Source organism: Toxotes jaculatrix, chromosome 10, assembly GCF_017976425.1.
Source record: "Toxotes jaculatrix isolate fToxJac2 chromosome 10, fToxJac2.pri, whole genome shotgun sequence".
NCBI lineage: Eukaryota > Metazoa > Chordata > Actinopteri > Toxotidae > Toxotes > Toxotes jaculatrix.
The window spans coordinates 21,921,494-21,945,041 of record NC_054403.1 but is presented as its reverse complement, the minus strand read 5'-3'; the positions used below and the strand labels follow the sequence as shown (position 1 = coordinate 21,945,041).

At 40.5% G+C, this 23,548-nt stretch overlaps 1 protein-coding gene across 2 annotated transcripts in view; it reads right to left on the bottom strand.

Moving 5' to 3' along the window:
* fgfrl1a (fibroblast growth factor receptor like 1a) overlaps positions 1-22,748 on the bottom strand; it is a 63,760-nt gene extending 41,012 nt beyond the window's left edge. Inside the window, exons 1-3 of one of the 2 annotated variants that reach the window (XM_041048088.1) lie at positions 22,459-22,748; positions 22,220-22,331; positions 20,573-20,676 (exon numbers count right to left, since the gene is read on the bottom strand). In XM_041048088.1, the coding sequence (XP_040904022.1) occupies positions 20,573-20,633 (61 nt within the window). In that variant the 5' untranslated portion in view covers positions 20,634-20,676; positions 22,220-22,331; positions 22,459-22,748. Of the gene's footprint in view, positions 1-20,572; positions 20,677-22,219 lie in introns of both variants that reach the window. The other variant, XM_041048087.1, reaches the window with a different exon arrangement.
* Between the last annotated feature and the right edge of the window lie 800 nt (positions 22,749-23,548).

The following is a 23,548-nucleotide window of genomic DNA, read 5'->3' as shown; positions in this document are numbered from 1 at the left end:
AGACGAGGACACAGGAAAACATCATTAGAATTCTACTGCAGCTGACAATGACATCACTAATGTTCTACTGCAGTTCCAAATAGAATCACTAGAGTTATGATATCAACAGTGTTCTAATGGCGCTCATAACGACATCATTAGTGCTTTGATATTGCACGCCTCATTTAGTGTTCACGTCACGTGTACCAACGGTATCTGAAATGAGTGTTAGTCTGCTACTACAGCTCCCAGTTTGCCCAGATTATCTCGAACACTAATCAATTAAGTAGTAAATTTGGAGGTAAAATCGAAAGTGAGTGCGCCCAAAATGTCAGAGATGTTTCTTCACCGAACAGAAGAACTGTCACATTCATGGATGTTTGCAACCTGTTGTGTAAAATGTTTTGATGACAGATATGAATAATGATGCAGTTGTAATGCAGCTATTCTTTTCTGTTTTAGGTACCAGGGAAAGACAGGCTACTCCCAGAAAAAAATATCTTGCCGTCAGGAAATTGTTAGCATTTATCTGTATGTATTTTTACTTTTTTTTTTTTTTTTGCATTTCTTTAAGAAGAAGTAGGTATTTAGCATAACCAAGATTATCCACCATGGGGTTACATGACCTACAGGGTCAAAGACTTCACATCACCTGCCAACACTGTCCAGCTGTCACCAAAACAAAACAAACAAGGATCTTGATTTATTCCCTTCAGTGCGCAGCTGTAGATACAGGACATGAATAGGGTGATTCAAAGTAGTATAAATTAAGGCGATTATAAAAACGGCAGTTACAGTAATCTCTAAGTATTTGCTATCACGACAGGCTGTTGTTTTAATGGGAGAGCAGAAGGTGGACACAATGATGGATGGATGGGGGTGAAAAGTGTGAAAAAGACATTAGTCACACAGAGGTATTCACGGGAGCCTCCTCTCCTCCTCTGTCCTCCCTCCATCCTCCTCGTTCCTGGACAGGATAATGTGTTCGTTCAGCTGTATGGCTTTCTCATCAGGGGCCCGACAGCTCACTCTCTCTCCTTTTCCCCAGCTTTCTACCTCTGTTTCTTTCTTTCCTCTGGTTGAATCTGGTTATTTTTCCCTTGTTCATGTGTTCTTTTTTCCTGTTTCCTTCCTTTATATATATCCCTGAACATATATAAATTCCCTTTCTTCTTTTCTTGCTTTAACTCCTGTTTCCTGTTTTACCTGTTTTGTCTCTATGTCCACATACATTTCCACACATATTCACATATCTGTTTCTGTATCCCTGTTGCCCCTTTAATGTTCATTTTCTTCTCTATATTTCTTCTTTTTTCTTCCTCCGACAGATTGAAATCTCATTCCCCTGAACTCTCACTACTCCCTTGCTACCTCTCTCCTTCTTGCCCTTAACCCCTTGCTTCCTCTTACTACCTCCTCCTGTCCTCTCTTTCTCCCTGTCATCACTCTCATCGACCTATCAGCCTCTCTCTATTTTGCTCTCGTACTCCCTGCTCTCTCTTTTCTCTTTCATCACACTCATTCACACCAGCGCCTTCGTTCAGTGCCATATCTCTTCTTTCTCTCCGAAGTGATTTACTGGTCTCCTGCCTTTTTCAGATCTGCACGCACAACTTCAGCTTCCCCAGTCTCTTCCCCAGAGGATCGCAGGAGCAGGACCTCTAACTGAACCTCTCAACTTTCGACAGTTAACCTCCCCTACACTCTCCCTCCTCACCCACTTTTCTTCCTCCCCTCCCTCTCTGCCTGATGAAGGGAACAGAGTAGCAGCCTCCTTTCCTCTCTCCCTTCCCCTCCCTGCCCCTATTCCACGGTCCATGACCGAAGTGAAGTCTTTTTAAATCTGTCTCTAGAGGTGAAATTGAAGCGAGTAAAAAATCTATTCTTCTCTTTCATGACACACAAGGTCAATGTGTGTGTGTGTGTGTGTGTGCGCGCTTTTGCACATGTGCAGCTGAATGTTAGTTTACGTAGGAAAATGCTACATATACTGTATATAGTCAAATTATACTAATCATGTGCCTCTGTGTGCTTGAGCATCTCCGTCTGTTTATCTGTTGGCTGGTCTGCATCTCTGTATTTGTGTGTTTGTGCGTGTATGGGAGCAAAGAAAATTGCAGGGCTTTAAAACTTCAGTCTGTTTAGTCCATTTGGGGCTTATGGCACTCCCTTGCCTAACACTGACTTCCAACAACAATCTAAAGCACCTTGAAGATTGTTTGTCTGCCTCCAGATGCACACACACACATGCACACATACTGTGCACCCCCCCCCCCCCCTCTCCCTTTATACAGCAGGGAGTGTGTAGGTAGGTTATATGTGCATGCCTGGTATTATGCAGCTTAATGACAGGAAAATACAACCCACGTCAGACACAAACTACTCCCACAGAGGCAGAACCTTCCAGCTCTGAACTGCACATCCTCCTGTGTGGACTGAGGAAGAAAGTCTGAAAGAGAAATATATCAGTTCACAAACTGTGCTCTTTAGCAGTTACACTCAAAATGAACGCTCACGTTCCAGTTTATGGTAATCTATGTTGAATTAGGCCGCACTTGGATTAAAGAAAGACATCTGAGTACAATAAATACCAGTTAATTTATCAGGATTCATTTTATTTTCATTATGTATGATTCATTTGATGTTATAGTGTTGAAGTGTCCAGTAACAACATTTCTGGGGAGATTGGATATAGAACAGCCCAGTGTGCAGAGTAAAGCATTAAGTTCTTAAACCTGGAAATAGTTCGACAAAGCAACTTTAACTCAAGGTCTACTTACTGGTTTTTATGGGGACTTCCAGTTTAACCAGTTAATTAAAAAAAAAAATATTAAAGTGCTTAACCTTTGAGCCAACAGTCCAGTCAAGCATAATCTGGTACAGTCTATGTCTGTGCCATCCAGTTTACTTTAGTCTAGACTGGACTAGCATATTAACGTCTGGCTTGGCTCTGGACTATCTGGACTAATCAACGATCGGAGAGGTTTAGTATAGTCTTGTACTGTCCAGTATAGTTTACTCTGCTCTAACATTACACTTGTAACACTTGTAACACTACACCAGTGTGTAGAATCTAGAGTAGGTCTAGTAGATTCTTCTGGCTTGGCCTCATCTAGATTAACCTAAAGCCAGTTCCAATATTATAGACTCTTTAACAAACTTATGCAGATTGTTTCAGTTGTCACTGTCAAGTGCAGACAGATTGTTTTTATTGCTCTGGCAAATACTACTCGCACACCTTTGCATTTTCACGCGCTAACATTACAACCCTGTAGAGTTTTGTATCAACTCACAGTTTTACTGTGTTTTCTTTGGTTCTCTATTCTGCATTCTTCTTTGAAATTCAAAGACCACTGCCAGCGAATGTCTGAGTCTGTTTTTTAAAATCAGACTCACTAATGCCTTTCCCAGACATCTCCAAGAGAGAAATTTTCTTAGGTGAAAACAATTAAAGCCACAATTGGTCGACAGTGAAGGATCTGTAGAACACTTTGCATCAGAGGGAGAACAATAAACACCTATTCTCCATCATAAGGACAGTGGAAAAGTAGCTTCAGCATCCAAATACTTGAATTTTTCTGAACTGCTGAGAAAATGTCTACCAATTTGGTCAATTTTTGTGTTGCATATTTGGACAGAGCATGACAGCCGGGACTGTGCTTGATGTTTTGGTTTTGCATCTAGAGTTTGGTCTTTTAATCCCCTTAACGTTCCACTGGCCTTTGAGTCAGATAGGTCTACAGCGTCCAACACAACGTTGTTGTTGGCAGGCAAGTGAGACTGGAGCTAGAGGAGAGAGCCGAGGAATGCTTTTGATGGAGAGCACTTAACAGCGGGACACAGCGTTGATGTACTGCGCAAGGTAGAGGTGTGCATGTGTGTGTGTGTGCATGCATGCTGAGCTATGTGTCACACTGTGTATTTCTCAAAGGACTGGAGCACCGTAAGACAACTGGGTCCTCAACAGGTCATCATTATTATCCGATCAGTAATAAAAGTAACATTTACCTCTTTATTTCTATCTTGTACTTTTAACTAAGCTCAGTGCTTCAATGAAAATTGTGTCTGTGTGCTGCTCAAATTACCCCAATACACGCAAGTCCGATATTTACGCAAGTCTTTAGCTGAAACCCTGTAATCCCCTGTTGCTATGTATCTGTATTCTCTTCATCAGCCTGAAGCTATCACATCCATACTCTCTAAATTCACCATGACCAGTGGGATTGCTTGTTGCGTAACGCCCCATTAGCTGAACCAAGTTGTAGAGTATTTTTTAAATCAGGCTGCTTACAAAGACAGAATTAACAACCAAAACATTTGTCTGTCCTCCACGTCCTTCTCTTTCACTGGCATACACACATTCAAACACACTCCGACTTTCCTTTCTTTGGCCCGAGGCAGCAGGCAGAGTGATAGCTAGACATTAAGTTGCCTTCCTCAGGTGCACACGCACACACAAAAACACACAGCTAAACTGACACTGTCTCATTTTGACCCAGTCACTTCCACCCCATCAATAGGTCAACTGCAGCTTGTTACTCTGCCCTGACAGTTAATACAGGGCCTGAGGCTGGGGAGCATACACCGACATCACTGAAGTGATACGCACGCGCATACACACAAAACCTAAGGCCTACACTTGTCTCATACACACACAAAAGAAAAACACACAGCGGCCAGAAAAACTTTGAGGAATCTGCTGAGTGGTTGGTACGGCAACCTGATCCCCTAAGCGACTCACACCACCGGCTTTCTGAGAGCATGCATTCAAAAAGGAGCAAAACCTTTTATACACCCCTTTTTCATTTGCTTTAATCACATATTTATGGCCCCATAATCAGACCTCTGTAGAAACGTGATTTGTTCTTTTGCTCTTCCTTCCTTTCTCCTTTCACTCTCTCCATCTTCACCTCTCTATCCCTCTCCCTTCTGCTCCTTTCACTGCGGCCTTTCTAATAGCTGGTTATATTGTTCTGTCTCTCTTTTCTTCTTGCTGCTGCACCTGTCTGGTTTTCACCGGAGGAGAATCAAGGCTGTTATTTAGGGGAAACCTACAGAACAATAGAAAAACTAGGAGGAGAAAACTATAACTATATAAACAGACGGTACCCTAAATGACCCCCCCCCCCCCCCTCCCCCAAAAAAAGGACTGTAAAAATGATATAAAATTACCACGTAGTCACGCTGTTCCTTCCAATCCAGCAGGGTAAGGTGCAAAATGTACCACAGAACTTTTCCTGTTGGGTTTATATTTGACAAGAGCAATAAATTTGCTCCGTTTAGGTCCTGGCTTAAAAAAAGCAATGAATCACTTTTAATGACACGCACCACCCAAATGAATACAGGAGAGAAGATTTATGAAAGCGATTCATTTATTTAACTGAGCCACAAGGAAACTGTTTTAATGGGAACAATTTGCCACTCTGAAATCTTGTTTTACGTCCCTGCACTGTGGGAAAACGTGTAGATTTGCTGTTAAAAAATCTAGCAAGACTTAACATCACTCAATATCAACTCATCGGTGCAGCAACATACAACCTAATACAATCTTGTGGCTGATGGACTAAGATTCATTCATATAAAAATCCATTTTCAGTTTCAAAAGTCAGATTCGTAAAAATGTCAAGGCAACCTGTGAAACCTTGAGCCTGTGCTCCAAAAATAAACACGGCAGTAGTTTGATTTCTTAAAGGACAGACTCAGGATACTCCAACGCTGGAAAGTGGGAACAAGGCTGCTGAGGAAACTGAGACAGAGAACATAAAGTTCTACAAACCACCAAGAACCTGAGGGCGGTTTGAACCTAGAACATTCTTTTAAAGCTTATAAAGGGCTTTACAAAAACCACATCATGCAGAGTATGCACTTGTGTGAGTGTAGTAAAAACGTGGGCCCATTATATAAATGCAGATTAAGGAAAGTGATGAAAGTACAGTAAGGGAATAAAAATAAATCTGATATGTGAAGGACATTAGAAAAAACACACACACCAAGGGAGACAGTTTAGGAGTAAAGTCAATAAGAGATAAAGAGGAGGAACAAACAGCTACACGCTGGCATTTAAGTATTTACAGGTAAACTGTAGGCTGGACAAGGAACTGACATCTTAATGACTACCTTGGATAAAAACTGAAACAGAATGCACTTAGCTTTTGATAACCTTGTTTTTACGTCCTGTAAGACAGAAAGAAAAAAAGACTGATATGTTATTTGCTGATGAACGAAGACACACAATGTTTTCTCTATTACTTCTGTCTTTCATAGAAAGAGATGAAGGGGAAATTAGATTTTACAGTGTTTGACAGGGAGCATATTAAAATGCCACACCTGTCTCCTGTGAGGACATATCGTCTCCAAAGCATCAATGTGACTCCCTGGGACATTCAGTAAATGGTGTATATAGAAAGAGTGAATAGTTTTTGCATTAAAGCATCCAGGGAAATTTAGACAATCACCTTATTGCTCCTTTAGCAACAGGGCAAAGAAGGAGGGGAATAAGTGAATGGAAATGAAGAGGTGAGTAGGAAAAAGACAAAATAAATGGGGCAAGGAGGCCAGCTGGGGCTGAAAGTAGGCCAAAGGCCATAAGTACTATTCCAGTTCAGTGCGTGTATTTCGGTGTGTGTGTGCATCATTCCCGGCTGGTCAGTGTATGGAGGCTCGGGACTGGGTTACATTTTAAGGCAAAATAAGGCCTGAGACAGACAGGGAGCAGACATCCCAATCCAGAGCCAGTTACCAAGGAGCATGACAGTATACAGCACTAAGCATACCTCCATCTTAAATCAGCAATGTTAAAACTGAAAGAAGTAAAATTAATAAATCCTACAGCCATTTAAGAAAAACTGCCAGTTCAAAAAAAGGAGTCTGAAGGATTGAGCCAAATTTAAGTTGCTTTAGTGAAGAATTTTGATTTAAACTGTTCGAAAATGCAAAGAAATAGTTTATTTCTAGCCGTGTATAAGCATTAAAATATAATGCTTGTGCAGTATATTAAATATCTTCTTTGGCGTAATACTTTACTGTACATGGTGACTTCAAACACTCATTCAGTCACTGTCAGGTTACAATCACAAGCAGTGGACACTATTTAGCAATGACCATCTGAGCAAGGCAGTGGCAGAGAGAGAGTACAATTTAAGCATACCCTCTGTGGTAAACATTTACAGTTCACTACACTGACCTCCACAAAATGGGCATCGTAAATGCATCCATTTGTATGGTAAATGCATTGTGTGCATAATGCATGTGTGTATCTTTTGTGTGTCTGCAGAGCGCCTCGTGCCTTACAGATAAGACAAGACATAGTTGGTGCAAGATAAGAAATAGTTAACACCAGTGAGTGTGTGTGAACGTCTGTGCGCATGTCTGTGTGTGTGAGAGGCACACCGGTGTCCTCGACCTGACTTTTATCAGCATTCTGGAGGCAGACACTGTTACTCATTAACAGCAGTGAAAACACACACACACACACACACACACACACCACCTGCTGCTGTGCCCTTTAGTGATAAAAAGGTGAATATTTGCCTATGAGGGAGCCTTTCATATCGACGTAACCCATATAAAGAAGGAGAAACAGTAAGATGGCGAGAGAGAGACTGATTTCATAATCACCTGAATAGATGAGTTGGCTTTCTAGCAATTAAATAATTATAGATAAGAGCCAAGTGGGCTGTAGTCAATTAGGAAGGCCACAACCAGCACACAGGCTTTTGTGGTGTTTGTTTAATTAAATTTGATTTCATTATTTCAACATTTCTACAGTCTGTTATTTTCTCTCTGCCACTGCTCAGCATTGTTGGGGGGAAATTACTGTTCCAATAGCTTTTCAATGACTAGTCAAGGTCCACATTCCACTGAAATGAAGCTATTCACATGTTGCTCAAAGGTGATTTTATGTCACCTAGATTTCTGAAAACACGTTACTTTTCACCCAAATTTTGACCCAGTTTTTCTGTTTTTCATGAATCACATCCTCACTAACAGTATCAGGTATATTTATGTTTATACATTCTGTAAGGAAAGCAAATAAAACTTTATTTATAAACCACTTTTCAAAATCAGGATTACAGTGTTTCATTATCATTAGAAGAAAGACAGAACCTAAAGACATGTTACACACTCTGGCTGTGTGTCATAATCCAGCCTTCCTTATTTCTTTTCCCTCCTTCTTCCTCCTGTGTTTCCTGCTTCTCTCCATCAAATTTCCTCCTCCTCCTCCACCTGTGTGTTTTCTGGTTCACTGGATGGGGAGTTAGACATTCCAAGTATGCACATAACACATAACACACACGCACACACACACACACACAAACTCATGCCCCCTCCCACATTCCACACCAATCCTCAGCCGTGACTAAGTCCATTTGTTCAGCTCAGGTCACTGTCTCATCTTAGCCTACTGTGTGTGTGTGAGAGAGAGGGGATTAGGTGTGTGTGTGTGTGGGGGGGGTGCGTGCATTTGCGTGTGTGTGACTGCATGTGCTTAACCTATTTTGTTGACTGACGTCCAAATGTCTCTCAAAGTCTTAAAAAGGAAGAAAACAGCAAAATGAAGATGCAACAATTCTCCTGATGTCTTACACAAACCTCTGATCAGTAGCCTTCAAAAAAACTGGGACTGAACCTGCACACTTACATCATATGCACACCGGTAAAAAAAAGGTGGAGTCTTTTGTTGGCACCTGATGGCAAGAAAGGGTAGGTGAGGGTGTGCCTCAGACATTATGGAGGCACAACTGAGAGTTGTGTTTACAGGAAAACCTGCCCTACTTTGATGATGTTTGATGAAATGATGATGTTTGAAATGATAGCCCAGGTGTTGCACCTGTAAACCATGCGCAACAACATGTGATAGGTTGTACTAAAATTTGCAGATGAACATTTTATCACTTGAATTTAAAGATTCATCTGTCGAATCGTTTTGTGGGCCTGCTTGATAACTGAAATACATGAAATGTATGAATGATGGCTTTAATATTTTGCATTAGGATTAGGATGTTGATTATGACAACAAAGGCTATTTCAGAGCATCCTTGGATCATCCGAAGATATTTGCACTTACACATTTGACTTCTGTGTGAAAGCAAAGAGAAAATCATAAACTTCTGTGAGAAAATCATAAAATTCAACTGAGAAAACAAACAAAACTGCAAAAAAAAAGAAAAATCACACCTTGGCGGGGTCAAAACCAGGCCCTCATAAAGAGGGGCGACATGTGATTAACGTTTGAATGTGGATATCGATTTACATTTTCGGACAATCTCTCCTCAGAGGTACATGTGAAAACTGATACAAGTAGATGTCTGAGTAATAAAAAAAAGACAGCTGGAGACAAGTCCCAAAAATGGCATACTTTCTCATTTTAGCACATCTTGCCTGTCGCAGCGTGAAGTGGGCATGCCTGTCAGCTTGTTGGTTTTGTAAAGTTACAAACGTTGTACGCATCCAGCCTGGAGAAGCAGTAAGAACAGTAAGACTCATCAAGGATCGGTATTCACTGGTTGAATCATTCCTCTTACAAACTAAATGTGTGTGTGTCCTGGTACATACAATATTTGCCATGACGCACCGGGCAAGCCAGGAACAGAGCCTGAGAAGTGTTGACTGAAACACTAAACACACACACACACACACACACACACACACACACACACACACACACACACACACACACACACACACACACACACACACACACACACACACACACACACACACAGGCAATTCCAGAACACCACCTGAAATGAATCAGTCATCATGTCACTTGTAGCTGTCAATATGGACTAATCTCTGTCTCTGTCTGCTTCCTTCATGTTTCCTTCATCTCTAGTCCTTGTTTTCTTCTCATCATTCTGCCTATTTCTGAGTGTGCATGTCATAATTACAGGGGTGAACTAGAAAAAAAAAACAAAAAAAACAACAACACATAACTACACTGCACTCCTCTTTTCTATCTGTCCAAACCAGTGGATCACCATCCATGAGCCCATATCTACAAAATGGTGGAAATGTATTTAGATTAATTGAGTAAAAGTAGAAAAAAAGTAGAAAAACCAATAGAAGTACAAGCAGTGGAAATACAGCATTGTAATAGCACTCGTTTACAAGTAAATGTCTTTCATTCACATTTTCCTTTTCTTGCACACTCACACAGGTGCTTACAGTTATTTTGGTTAATTATACCTCTGCACAGGTGATGACGGGCAGAGCTATGATGGGATTCATGGGATGTCACTAAACCCAATATAACAATAAAAGGTAGAAATTTCCCCACCCCGGCAGGAGAAAACAAAACTAACAGGAGACCGTGGCTGATGCCAAACATGTACAGTGTGTACAGAGTACTGAGAAGAGCTCTGATCTGATATTAAGTGAAAACACCTGTGCAGGTGAGCCATGGGCGTGTAGGGGGTTTAAGTATCACAAGTGAAAGTACTCATGCAGAACAAGCACTTTAAGAGTGTTTTGCTGGTATTAGGGCTGCAGCTAATGATTATTTTCATTATTGATTATTTTGCGCATTATTTCCTTGATTAATCTTTTAGTTGTTTGGTCAATAAAATGTCAGAAAATTGTGAAATACATCAGGTGACACCTTCCAATGCCCTGTTTTGTCTGATAGTCCAAAACCCAAGGAGAGCCAAGTTAACCAGAGAATAATCACCTGTGAAGCTGAAAACACAGAATTTTGACCGTTTTTTTTTTAATAAACCCACTGGATTATCTGAAAAATGCAATGCTCCAGCTGTTAACAGGCCTGTTATTCTTTGCTAAGGAAAGCTGACATTTTGACTGAGAGCTATATACATGTGTCAGAGTGAACCAGCCTTTTTTATCTCAACTAAAAAAGTAACCACATGTAATCCGGCGTGGTTAAAGCTGCACACCTAAAGTCCTAAACCTCCACTACACCGCTGATCTGAGAGCTTTCCTTTCCCCCACCTTCCCCATTTTCCACCATATCCCACCGCCTTCCCTAAAGCTCCACCAACACAACAGTTAAATCCCAGAAAGCAGCCCATAAGTACCTTTGTTAATTACATGTGGAAGAATAGGCCTGTTGTGTCCTGGTGTGATAATGGTGCCAGCACAACAGAGGGATTACCTCCAGATAATACGTATGCTGAGCTGACCAGTGTGATGAAGGGCCATGTAGTGGGAAATAATTAACACAGCTAACTGGTCTGCCGGCCTTTCAGCTAGACATCAGCACTGTGGGGTTACTGGCAGGGGATTAATGTCCTGGGTTATTTCACTGCAGCTGTAACCAATATCTGGAGATACTCTGTTGTTGTAATTTTTTACAGATCTGGCCAATGTTTTGCCTGTTACTTTGGAGAAAAATGCAAGAAATGCCAGTCGTGCCATTCTCTGCTGCTTTTCAAACTATTAACAACAATCAACACAGGATGCTCTGTCTACTTTGGCTGCATGCGAAGCCCTGAAATACTTGTACCACATTGTGTCAGTACACACTGCATCAATCTCTGGGATATGAGCTGTTGGCTTTTGGCAGTTGTCTTTGAGCTATGGTTCTAGCTTACTGTAGACCTTTTATTTACATTAAATTATTTTCAAAATCAGGTCAATTTTATTTTTATATAACCAAGACTCACAAACTTGCCTGAATGGGCTTTACAGTCTGTGCAGCATACAGCATTCTCTGTCCTCAGACCCTTGATTCGGATGAATAAGTACTCCCAAAACAAACCCTTTAAAGGAAGAAACCTCAGAAAGAGCAACAGAGGAGGCATCCTTCTTCGAGGATGACCAGACATGAAATAGATGTTTAGTACAAAACCACAAAAAAGCCAAATTCACAATTTTAATGCCAGGTTCACTAATTTTGAAACTAGGTTCACTAGATTTATGGCCAAATTCACTATTTGCACAGGAAAATTTAAAGCCAAGTGCATAACAACTTTTAATCAAAAATTACTGATTACTTTTACTAAAAAATTAAACAAGTTGACAGCCCCACATTTAAAGCCAGATTCACAGTACTTCAAATGAAATTCACTTCATTTAAAGCTAGATCCACAAATTATAAAGACAGATTAAGAGGCGCCAGTATACTCAATCAGAAGTGCTTGTCAGACAGTTGAATAGCTCCAGAGAACTGCCACAAAAGTACTTAGCAAAAGAGAGTCTTTTGAAAACAGAGCTTTCTCTCTAGTCTCCAGCACAGACACACATTAGTTTAGCTGCTAAGGACATAGCTATGGGGAGGACACCATTACGGACCGGCCGTGGACAGTTCTGCTACCTGTGGAAATGCATGTGATCCTGGCTTAGCTTTTCACGGCGTAGCTTAGGTGGATACCTTATTAACTGTGATCATGAATCATTAAGTAAATACCAGATGATAAAAATGTACAGTGTTTCTCTGGCCACACAGTCACCAGTGTATATGTCCCCACCAGAGTTCCCGTCTTGCTGAACCCACCCCCACGTCTCTCACACTCCTCTCACATTCCCCCTGCAGTATGGATTCCACATTGACAGCTGGCACTGGGGAAAAAGACGAGCCCGTCTGTGTCTCCTCATGTGTGGTGGTTTTCAACTTTGTGCCATGATTTAGTTTAGGGGTTTTTTTTGTCTTCATGCAACACATGCCACAAAAAACAAACAAAGAAAAAAAAAAACAGATTGTGATCATTTAAAAAAAGTCCCTGCTCTAGTAGAAATGCATTAAAAGTACAGAAAAACAGGAAAGACTATTGTGAAATTTTTGGAACATACCTTGTGAATCCTGTAATTCCAAATCTAATAATGTAATCTGATATGAGCAAAACTTCTGTATGTTCATAGGATATGCCATCGAGAATTTGTTTTCAACAAGCAAAATGGTGTAAGCTCAAATTGAGATAAATAAGAATTCAGCGAAACAAGCACAACATGCCATAGCTAAAAGCTACAGCAGCAGCTTACAAGAAGTATTTCCTAAAGCTGTCTGCCTTAACATCCTGCCCCTGATCAGCCTCCACTTCCTGGGGTTGAAGGTCATCTGAGTGTCTAACAAACAACCAGTAAGAAGAAGAGTGTGACTCACTGTCCATAACATGTCAATCACATTTGAGGCTGAGGTCACAATGGTGGGTTTGGGTAGTCCTGTGTTTCTGTTCTGTCTATCACAGACAATAACACACACACATACATACACATACACACAAACGCACAGTTGCCCTGAGTGCCCCCCAGCCCCCTTCACTAGACCCAATCTGACAGACTGAAGCCCAAAGAAAACAAGGGTATGTGTCTCCTGTCCCAGCGATCACCTTTCAACATCTCATTTGTAACGCCATCAGGAATAACAGCTGGAGACTGTGCGTGCGTGTGTGTGTGTGTGTGTGTGTGTGTGTGGTAGGTGGGGGTTAAAAAGGGGTTGGAAAGGGTCTGGTTGAAGGGCAGACGAGTGAGAGAGAAACCAGCAGAGACAAAGAAAGTGGCAGAGGAATTAAATTGTCAGACAGCGAGATAGAGAGTGACAAAGAGAACAGACAGATCAGAGAGAGGGTGAGATGTTGAGGCAGAGAGTACAGACAATTAGGGAACTGACACTCATACAGACCCCCCTGTAGACGGTTTGTACCGTTCTGTTTCACCTTTAAGAGAAAAAAGTTTTCTGTTGATTATCCAAAGTAACCTGGAACAATGATTCTGGGAACACACACTCCTGGTTTTTCATACATTTCCAATTCTTGGTAAAGGGAACCAGTCTATTTGTCTGCTGTAGATATCCCCCAGGTAACGGGGTAAAAGTTTTATTTGTAGTTTGAGTGAACTGGCCCTTTATTGGAAATTCACATTGCTTTCTGTTTTTGTGAGGTCTGCTTAAGGCCTCACTGAAATCTTTAAAATTTACATCTACAATTTTTTTTAAACCCCGAAAATCAGTTATAATAGGTTATAATATTTTTTTTCTCACTAAAAGCATCAACTGATATGGAAACACTATTAGAGAGTCATGATATATAAATGTATTAATTAGTGTGTGGTAATAATGTTTCTGATATACATCCCGATGAAGTTATTGAAGTGAGACACAGTGAGAGACAGAGAGGACATAAAGGAGTGAAAGCAAAGTGAGTGTTGTCCTGTGGGGTTCCTGGTGTGTTATTGCAGTCTCCTCTGGTGCTGGCATGTGCTTTCTCTGACCCTACCATACACACACAGACACACACACAGACACACAGACACACAGACACACACACAGACACACACACAGACACACACACGCATAAACCCACGCACACACTGTCCCTGAACCCTCCCTGATCCACTGCCTGCCCTCTGACCTGCTGTGCTGTAGCGCTGACCAAACATACCCCAACCCCACTGAGACCACAATACAGCACTGTGGCGCCACGACCCAAACAATACTGCTCTATGTAAAAGAGACACAGAAGCTGGGGAAGAAAGAGAAAAAGAAGGAACATAAAAAGAGAAAAAAAAAAAACAGAAATATGTTTATGGTCACTCAACTACCTGTGGCAACAGATGTCTACAAATACAACTGCAATGCCAGATGTCCCATCTTAGCTAAATGTATGCAACTGAAAGAAAAACTTAACTTTGTGTGCCACAAAATGAAAAGAAAGCAGAAGAACAGAAATGAGAAATTGATGAAATGGAGGAATATTCACATGGCTTTAAAAGGGTAAACTCATATGTTTCTACATAAGGTGATTTTTCCAGTCTACTTTTAGGGGGAGAAGGAAAAAACTGAATGTAAGGGGTTTAAAGTCATTGTTCTTTAGCCTTTCTTTCTTTGTCTCTGTCACAGTTTCTCTCCAAAAAGCCTTCTTTAGCTATCTTATCTCCTCCTGTTTCTTTCTGCTGCACCCCCTCCACAAACACACATCACGTCTTCACATCACTGTGACACATCATCAACCCCCACAGAGAGCGTCCAGACAACCCCATTACTACCCCACCATTAGCAATGTCAAAGCAAACATTGACTTTATCTAAATGTGGGCTAACAGTCTTTAACATTAACAGTCCCTGTAAAACAACGGAGGCTGCAAAAGTGGGGTGTAGGGTCTGGCCCTTAAGGTCACCAGTCCGTTCCCTGCAAATGGGTTCATGTCAGTGCTGGCTAAATTTTACAGAGCACAAAATACAGACAATGATTATGTAATGTTTTAAATTAGATTTTAATGTAACTTAAATATAGGCTGAAGATCCTGGAAATTAAAATGCTTTTTTACATCTCACATCTCCAGACTGTCTGGAAGAGATTCATATACGCTCATGTCTCAAGTCTAGAAATATTTCTTCCAAACTTCCAGTAAAACTTCCAGAATAAGAAAAAATATGTTTTTATAGTGATGAATTGTATTCTGTGGCATCGGCACTTTTTTTTGGCAACCACAGCTCTTCTTGTCCAAACAGCCAACAAGACAACATTTGGTCCTGACATTAGGATTTAACAAGAGGACCTATGGGAGTCATTTGTGCTCTTTGAAGCTCCCTTTGTCTGCTAATCACCATGTAATCAGCAAAAACACACACACATTGAAATCTTCTGCTTTTCTGTCAGTTAAAAGGCAAAACTATCACCATCAGCAATTAAAGATTGACAAGCTTTAGGGGGGTCACCTAAAAGGCTTTCTAAATTTTACCTTTTGTCATACCAGGGTACAGGCATAAAAATGTTCATTCTTGACTGAAAAATATAGTGAATATTACATTTTGGTCCCATTCTTTAGTAAAGTTACTTTTCTGTGGATCCAGCTTTTGTTGCAAACACTGAGGCTGGCAGCCAGATGCCCCCCCCCCCCCCCCCCACCATCAGGCCATATAGTGGTTATCAGCATGTCAAATGGTATTTACGACAGTTAGCTGTGACTTAGGACGCACTGCATGCTTAAACAACAGGAGCAGGGCTGGAGAAGATTCACTGATGTGAATCTATGAGTGTGTCAACAATGAGGTTAGGTTGCGTGTTTGAAGCATCTGTCTGTGGTATGCATTTGTTTGTTCTAAGGGGAATCAAGATGCTCTCCTCCTCCATTCTTTACATGGAGAGAGGCAGATCATTCTGTTATCAGGATTATTATTATCAGACATGGTTAATCAATACTTAGTTTGGTTAGCTTTCCTTTAGAACACTGTGTATGGGAAAATAAACAACAATGATATGGGTGTAGTTTAAACATAAAATTGAGATGATGCAATTTTTCACAGTTTGCTGATAATTTATAACCAAACGAATCAATCGCTTTAACAGGAGAACAATCGATAAACAAAATAATGGTCAGGTGTAGCACTGCTCTTGTGTGTCTATTCGCTATTTAACCATCTTTCCTTTTCTAAAAAGTTACAAGCTCTGCTACATATCTATTATCCTCTTTACCTAACCACAATTCTCTCCTACATACCATTGTTAGTGTTAGCATGCTAATTACATTCCTCAGTAATGAGTGTGTGGGACAGGAGGTTGTTAAGTTATTGTGGGCTGTGTGTGTGTGCTTACATATGTTAGGTCATATTTATGGGTAGTGTCCTCTAGTTGTATACATTTCCAGCATCTGTGTATGAGGCTGTTTACACTCTGCACTGTCTCTCTGTTTTTGTCTGCGTCTCTGCAGACCCATGTGCATCTCTGTTTTGGCAGCTTCAATGCAATGAAGATGCTTTTTTAATGTTTGTGGCTCTTTACACTTAGAATGACAACAAATGAGCTCTCTCATCTTTGTGTCTCTTCCTCTGCCTTCCTCCGGACAATGGGTGGTCTATACAGCGCAATCACCCGGAAAACATTAAAATGTTTAGACAGAACAGAGCATCAGGAAACCACGTATACAACCCACGCTCATCATCTAATTTCTAGTCTTTCTTCTCTCAATCTAAGTCCAAGGATAGTGGGTAGCAGAGGCAGACAAGAAAGATGTGAAAATGCTGTAGATCATTTCAACACACAACATCACAGGTATAAGCAAAGAAAAAAATGTAAATCTCTGCCGGAGTAGTCGGCAGTGATCACATTATTATTATCCTCTCAGCCCTGCTCCAGTTGTTTAACCGTGAAACGTTTAACAGCTGGCTTATGTAAATATCATCTGACATGCTGATAACCATCTGACATACACGTGGCATTTCACATCACATGCATAATTAATGCAAGTGTGTGCGCGAAGGCATGCACAAACACAGGCGTGCACATATGAACCAATAAACAAGTGGTTGATCTGTTCAGTGCATTCCAAGTGTCTAACTTTTTATGGTATACAGTTCCACACCTGCGCCTGAATCTTGATATCCTCTGAGAAGAAGTTTTTCCACTTTCAAAATGCAACATCTGCTCTTCTAAAATGGGTTTACCTGGGAGAATGTTTAATGCCAATGGAAAATAATCGAAAGGGAAGCTGTTTCTCTGATAGGATGTGACCAAATTTTGATATTCATTATCACGATAGTGTGAAAATGTACTTGTAACTGCAGTGGAAATATTTCAGTGTAATATTACTTCATATATATGTTTTTCAAGGATTAAATCTTGTTTGTTTCAAGGGTAAAAACAACAATTAGTGGTTTTACAAGGGGTTACATACAGGAGGCTGGAATGAAAAAAGTCACGGTGCCTAGCCAAGAAACAGTGCCAAACATAACCACCTGTAACACCCCAGGCTACTTCTTTTCCACTGTCTCCAGTTTTAAAGCTCAGCTATACGTGTCCTAATTGTAGCTTCACATTTAGAGTACAGACACAAGAGCTCTATCAATGTTCACATCTGCCTCTCAACAACAAAGCAAAAAGGCACACTGAATGCTCACTGAACCTAAAACTATTAATTTAACAGTGTAAAAACAAAATATGTTAGAATGGTCCAGATTGAAATTCTACACACTTGAACCTAACTCTGTACAGAGCAGCAGGTAGCCCAGAATACATATTCAAGCTCAGTGCTTGGGGGAGAATGCTAATCTCCCAGCTGGTCAGTCTCATGGTTAACCACACACACCCACACACCCACACACACACACACTCAAACTGTTGTGTAAACCTCTGGAGTGCAGTTTACATGACATCTGCTGTAATAAAAGCATAAATGTTGCATCTTTATCTCTTTCTGTCTGTCTGTCTGTCTGTCTGGGATTATCTCTGTCTGTCTTCCTTTCTTTGTCTGCAGCCTGTTCTCTGGCTTCCCCTTTTCCTCTCTTTTCCTCTTCATCCGTATCTGTTTCTCTTCCTCTTTCACTTTTTCTGTCCTGTTCCATCTCCTTATGTCTTTGGTTGGACCGTGACAGTGAGAGGTCTCTGTGCAGTGCAGCAGCCCAGCAAAGCCCTCAGCCAATCCAGTGTTCCTGCTTCCATTAGCCAATCGGCACTAGAAGCGGAAAACAGACCTCAGAACCATCTGATGCTCAACTCCAAGGACACCCAGGGAAAAGTAACTTCCAGTAACAAACATTAAAACTATTTGGCTTTTCTTGATGTCTATTAATCTATCAAAGTGCTGTACTGCTGCCATTTCACTGAAACAAGTCATTATGTGCTTTCCATCATCATTTTAGAGCAGTTATAAAGGTACTGTTTTACTGATTTATTCAATAGCTACCTTACATTTACTGTAACTGAATATTGTGCATAAAAGAGACATATTTATCTGGAACATCTGAGTAATCAGCAAGACACTAATCAAAATGTTTCTCTGCATCATTTCTTAAAGTGCTGCTCTTTACATACAGACAGAGGACACATGACATGCCACAGGACTCAAAACCACAAATTCAGAATTACATGGTATGAACCTCAGACCACAAGACCACCTAAACCAAGCATCCCTCTCTAAAGAGACACATAAACACACAAACACACCCTGGTACTATAGAGAGATGTTTCAGCTGCCTCTTCGCATTCTTCAGACAGATTTATATATGCAATAACAAAATAAATATCAAGAAATTACAAATATTTAGTTGTGATCTACTGCCTATTTCTGTCCTCTGTAAAAGCTTTACTCTTTCTGCTCTATATTACTTGCCGCAGGCAAGTGTAGAAACAAACAGAGAGTTTTTTGTATGTCTACAGCCTCATTTCACAAAAACATTAGGTGGCTTTCTCCAGCACTGATACTGTACTTTAACCAAGAGACACCAACCACTTCTATCTTATAACAAAATAAAGGAGAACTGCCGTTTCTAATAGGTACATAATGGCATTTTGTTCCCTCTGTCCTCTTCATGCTCCCCTGCCCTTTCTCTCACACCCCCTCTTATTATATGTTTCCTTTCCTTGTCCATTTTTCCCTTTTCTTCCTCACTCCTTCCCCTTAATTCTTTTTTTCCTTTCTGCACTTCACTTCTTTCTCGTTTATCATCCATTATTACTCCAATATCTTATGGCCCCTATTTCTCTCCTTCACCCTCTTTCTTTTCTTTCCTTCTCTCTCCTCTATTCTCACTTCCTCCCTTACCCCCCACCTTCTGTCTCTTGCTGCTGCCTGCCCTGGTTCCATTGACAGACTGCAGGCGGTGAGGGGGAGGAAATGCTGTGGCATTGCACAGCAAACATCCCTAATAGGCTAATCTAATCTCATCTCTTTGCGGTCTGTGACCCAGTGTTTACTTTCAGCCCCGTGTCTGCACGCTGGCCCGGCCTCGCCTCGCTGAATGCAGCTTTGTTCCCGCTGAAAACTCATCATCGGTGTGATCTCAGGAGTGGGCGCCAACTCTGTGACCGTCTGCCCATAATGCCTGCAGGCTGGGGATCATTCTCATCTACGCACAGATTCTGTAGCTGTTGTTGTTTGCTTTTATTATGTTTACTAGGTAGCGTGTCGAGTACCGAGGGTACTGCTCTGCAGCTGACCCTAGTCACCGATCTCCTTGTAGGGGTGCAATTTACATTTCGAGTTGGGGTACTAGATTTTACTCTGCAGCCAACCAGGAAGCATATTTGCAAAATAACCAGGAGGTAGAAAAACCACACTACAGGATACTCTACACAAGTGTAGAGCATGAAATTCACAGGCGAGATGAACAACAAGTCTAAAGAGCAAAATCATTCACTAAGTGAAGTTCACCTGAGGACAAGTGTCTGCAGATATTCCACAGTCTGAGAAACTGTGCCAGTTCAGCATGAGCAGAGCCAATACAGGATAACAAAGATGTTTCCGAGGCATAAAGTTTTTCAAAGCACACAATTAAAGATTAAAAGCTCCAGAAAAAAAGCGATAGAAAAGACAAAAAGATGGAGGAGGGGAGAATGTCCAGCAGCTACTATTGTCCTCCCATCATGCTTTTTGCTTTGATGGCACTGCTGTCTCTTGAATCACAGTCACAGCAATCAAACCACCGTGTTTCGTAATCACATTATTTTCCAAAAAATAAAAAACCCTCCTCGGGTTGGAACAGAAGTGTGACAGCAGCATAGCAAGGATCCAACAACAGAAAATTTCACTACAATAAATTACTGCATGTCAAACAAACAAATCTTTGGAAGACTTTTTTTTTGCAAGTACTGCTGGACAGTGACGTCAGCTGCAGTGATTTACCGCATCTTACCGCCATCATCTTGGCAGTTTTAATGATCGTAACGCTCCAAGTCTCTGTTGAAATCAGGGCTTCTGTTACTCACCCCTGGCAGCAGAGGACATCAGGATCATCTCCAGAAACAGACAGACCCAGAGAAGCTCCATTTTGGATTAATTTTCAGGAGGAAGGATGCTAAGCCTCTTTGACCTGAAAGAAAATTAAACGAGAAACAAAAAAAATTAGATTTAATTTAATTTTAAAAAATTATGGCGTTGCTTGTTAAAGGATAACAGGTTAGATATGTGTATTTAGGAGGGACTGAGTCATTATTTTCCTTCTTGACTGTGTATTTTAATGTTTTTGATTACATCTCTGTATAGAAATCATGACTTTATCAAAACAGCTGTATTGTCCACTGTCACAGTGTAATTCATTCCAAAAACCCACCAGCCACATTCATTATTTCACCATCTAATGGGTTTTTTGATTAATTGCTGCCAAAATAGCTGCTAGCGCAACGAAATTAAAACATAATATACTCCCAACTGGCTGACAGCTGGTGAGTATGTGAAAACCTGCCTTGAATTCATGAGGAGAAAAAAGTATGAAATATAATAACACACGTGCCTCTCGTGATGAGTTGTCATTTAAGTGTTTAACTGCTTTTCTAGCTTCTCTGAACAGGACTGAATAACCTTTTCAAACCCCAACCAGCTTGAACTTTCAAAAGGTAGAGGACATGTAGACAGGGAAAGGATACACGCACTCACTTCCAAATTGTTTAATCTTAATCTCTGTCTATTGGACACCAGAATGAACCTGTCCCAACTCTCTCAAACAGCAGCAGACATTTGTTTTCCTTACAGATTTATTCTATCCACCTGTCCATATGTCTCTCCTTACAGGGGTTTTAATCTTTCCGCCAAATAAATTCTTGAACCTTATGAGATCTTATTTCAGTTCTTCACATGCTGGATCTTTGATCAGGATCTGTCAACCTCAGCGTCTCAGTTCACCAGAAACTGCTACACACTTTTAAATGCAGGATTATTGATCAGTGACAATCAAAAGGAGATTTTCAACCAACACGAGACAGGTTTAGCCACATTTTAATCGCATTATGTAGTTTACTGATCTTACTAGGATAACAGATAAATCCTTAGTCCATAAATTCCAAATACACTTCATACAAAACAGCTGAAAGTGGCTGAACATTAAAAAGTAAGAAGACTTTTTAGAGCGGTGGAATCGTGCAGCCTGTGACTGTTTGCATTAGGGTGATCCCAGACTGGAGGTCTAATGTGTTTTAACATATCACTTTAAAATTCAAAATCAATAATTTACAAGCCAGTTAATTTAAATAAAAATAACTTGGGTGCAGTTGTCATAAAGCCTGTCCCGTTTTCATTGATTCAGTAAAGCACGTTGATTCCTTTAATAAAACATATTGCTCCAGAGTTAATGTGCTGCCTTTAGCTGTGACCACTTCATAAACCGAGTCAAAGTAAACCTTGTCAGTACTGTAAAATGTCATAACTTGATATAGCATTAGATTTCTTAACTGTAGATTAATACCGGTGAAGATTATAGGAATATGTCACAAGGGTGAGTCAAAATTAAACTTTAATACTTTATCATAGTGAACTGAACTCGGTAGATAAATACAAGTTTACTGCAGACTTCCTATAAAGTGCGACAGACAAATATTGAGATCTTGTGGGTATATTATATGAACATTACAGTGACTTACTGTAAATTTCACACGGAGTGATGAGATATCCTCAGTCTGTTACCCGCTGGTGACCCGCTCGTACACCATGCCGTTATCCGGTAAGAAAAAAAGTTTTTCTTCTTTCCAATTACTTCAGGATTTCGATCATTTAACCCGTAATTCAAACAAAGAATAATATAAAGAGACGGCTCTGTCACCGACACGCCAACTTGTAGTAAATGACTCTGACAGAGTTTACAAAGCTGGCTAGAACTTACCGAGCGAGATGTATGAGAGTAAGTGTGGGGGAAAAAAACAAAAAATTTATAGGCTAAGTTAAGGTCAAACACGTGAACACTCAAAATGCAGGCTGTAGTATTTCTGAATGACAGTCCGCATGTAAAGCACTCGAGGGTGAGCAGAAACTGAGCCGGGAACAGAAAGAAAGAAAGAAAGAAAGAGAGAAATAAGATAAAACTGTATCTACATTTCTCCTCAGTGTGCGTAACGCTTCGGGCAATTAAAAAGAAAACCTGAGGACTTTATCCACATCGCCTCCAGCCGCGGTTCACCGTCCAAACTTCAGCCGCAGGCGAGAAAACAAACTGCGTCGACGGACTGTCCCAGCACCGAACTTTCGACCAATCAGAGGGCAGGCCAATCAGAGAGCGGACCAATCAGAGAGCAGGAACGTGCTGGACAAATTTGGAGCGGTTTAGTGTGGTTAGGAGGGGGACACTAACTCAAATGAACTGAAATCATTTGTCAGTAACACAAATGATGCACAAAATGGGATGCACTGTCCTCGAAGGAACTTTTAGATGAGCTACAAAGGTTAAAAAAAAAAAAAAAAAAAAAAAAAGAAGTGAAGTATTTCCATTAAAATAATAATAATGATAATAATAACCGTTACAATAACAACCATTACTATTATTATTATTATTATTATTATTATTATTATTATTAGTAGTAGTAGTAGTAGTAGTAGTAGCAGGCCTATTATTATTGTTAGTATAGTATAGTATTAGTATAGTATTCTATTTTCTACTTTACTCTATTGCAGTCATGAAGCCTCATACATACTGTACAGAATCCATTGCTTTGCTTTGTGGTCCTTCAAAGTTTGCTCCAAGTAATGTCATGGACAAACACTGCCACCTCATGGCACCTAGGGGTTATTAAGGCAACATACCTTTAAGATGTCGCTCACATAGTGTTTACCTTTACATTAAATTTGTTTCTTGAAGATGTCCTGCTGCATTGATAAGTATCTAGATAAACACAGACAAAAATAGTTATTCAAATAATTCACACAAGAGTTCTAGTCTGCATATTTCTCTTCTCTCAAGTAAAAACACACAAAAACTG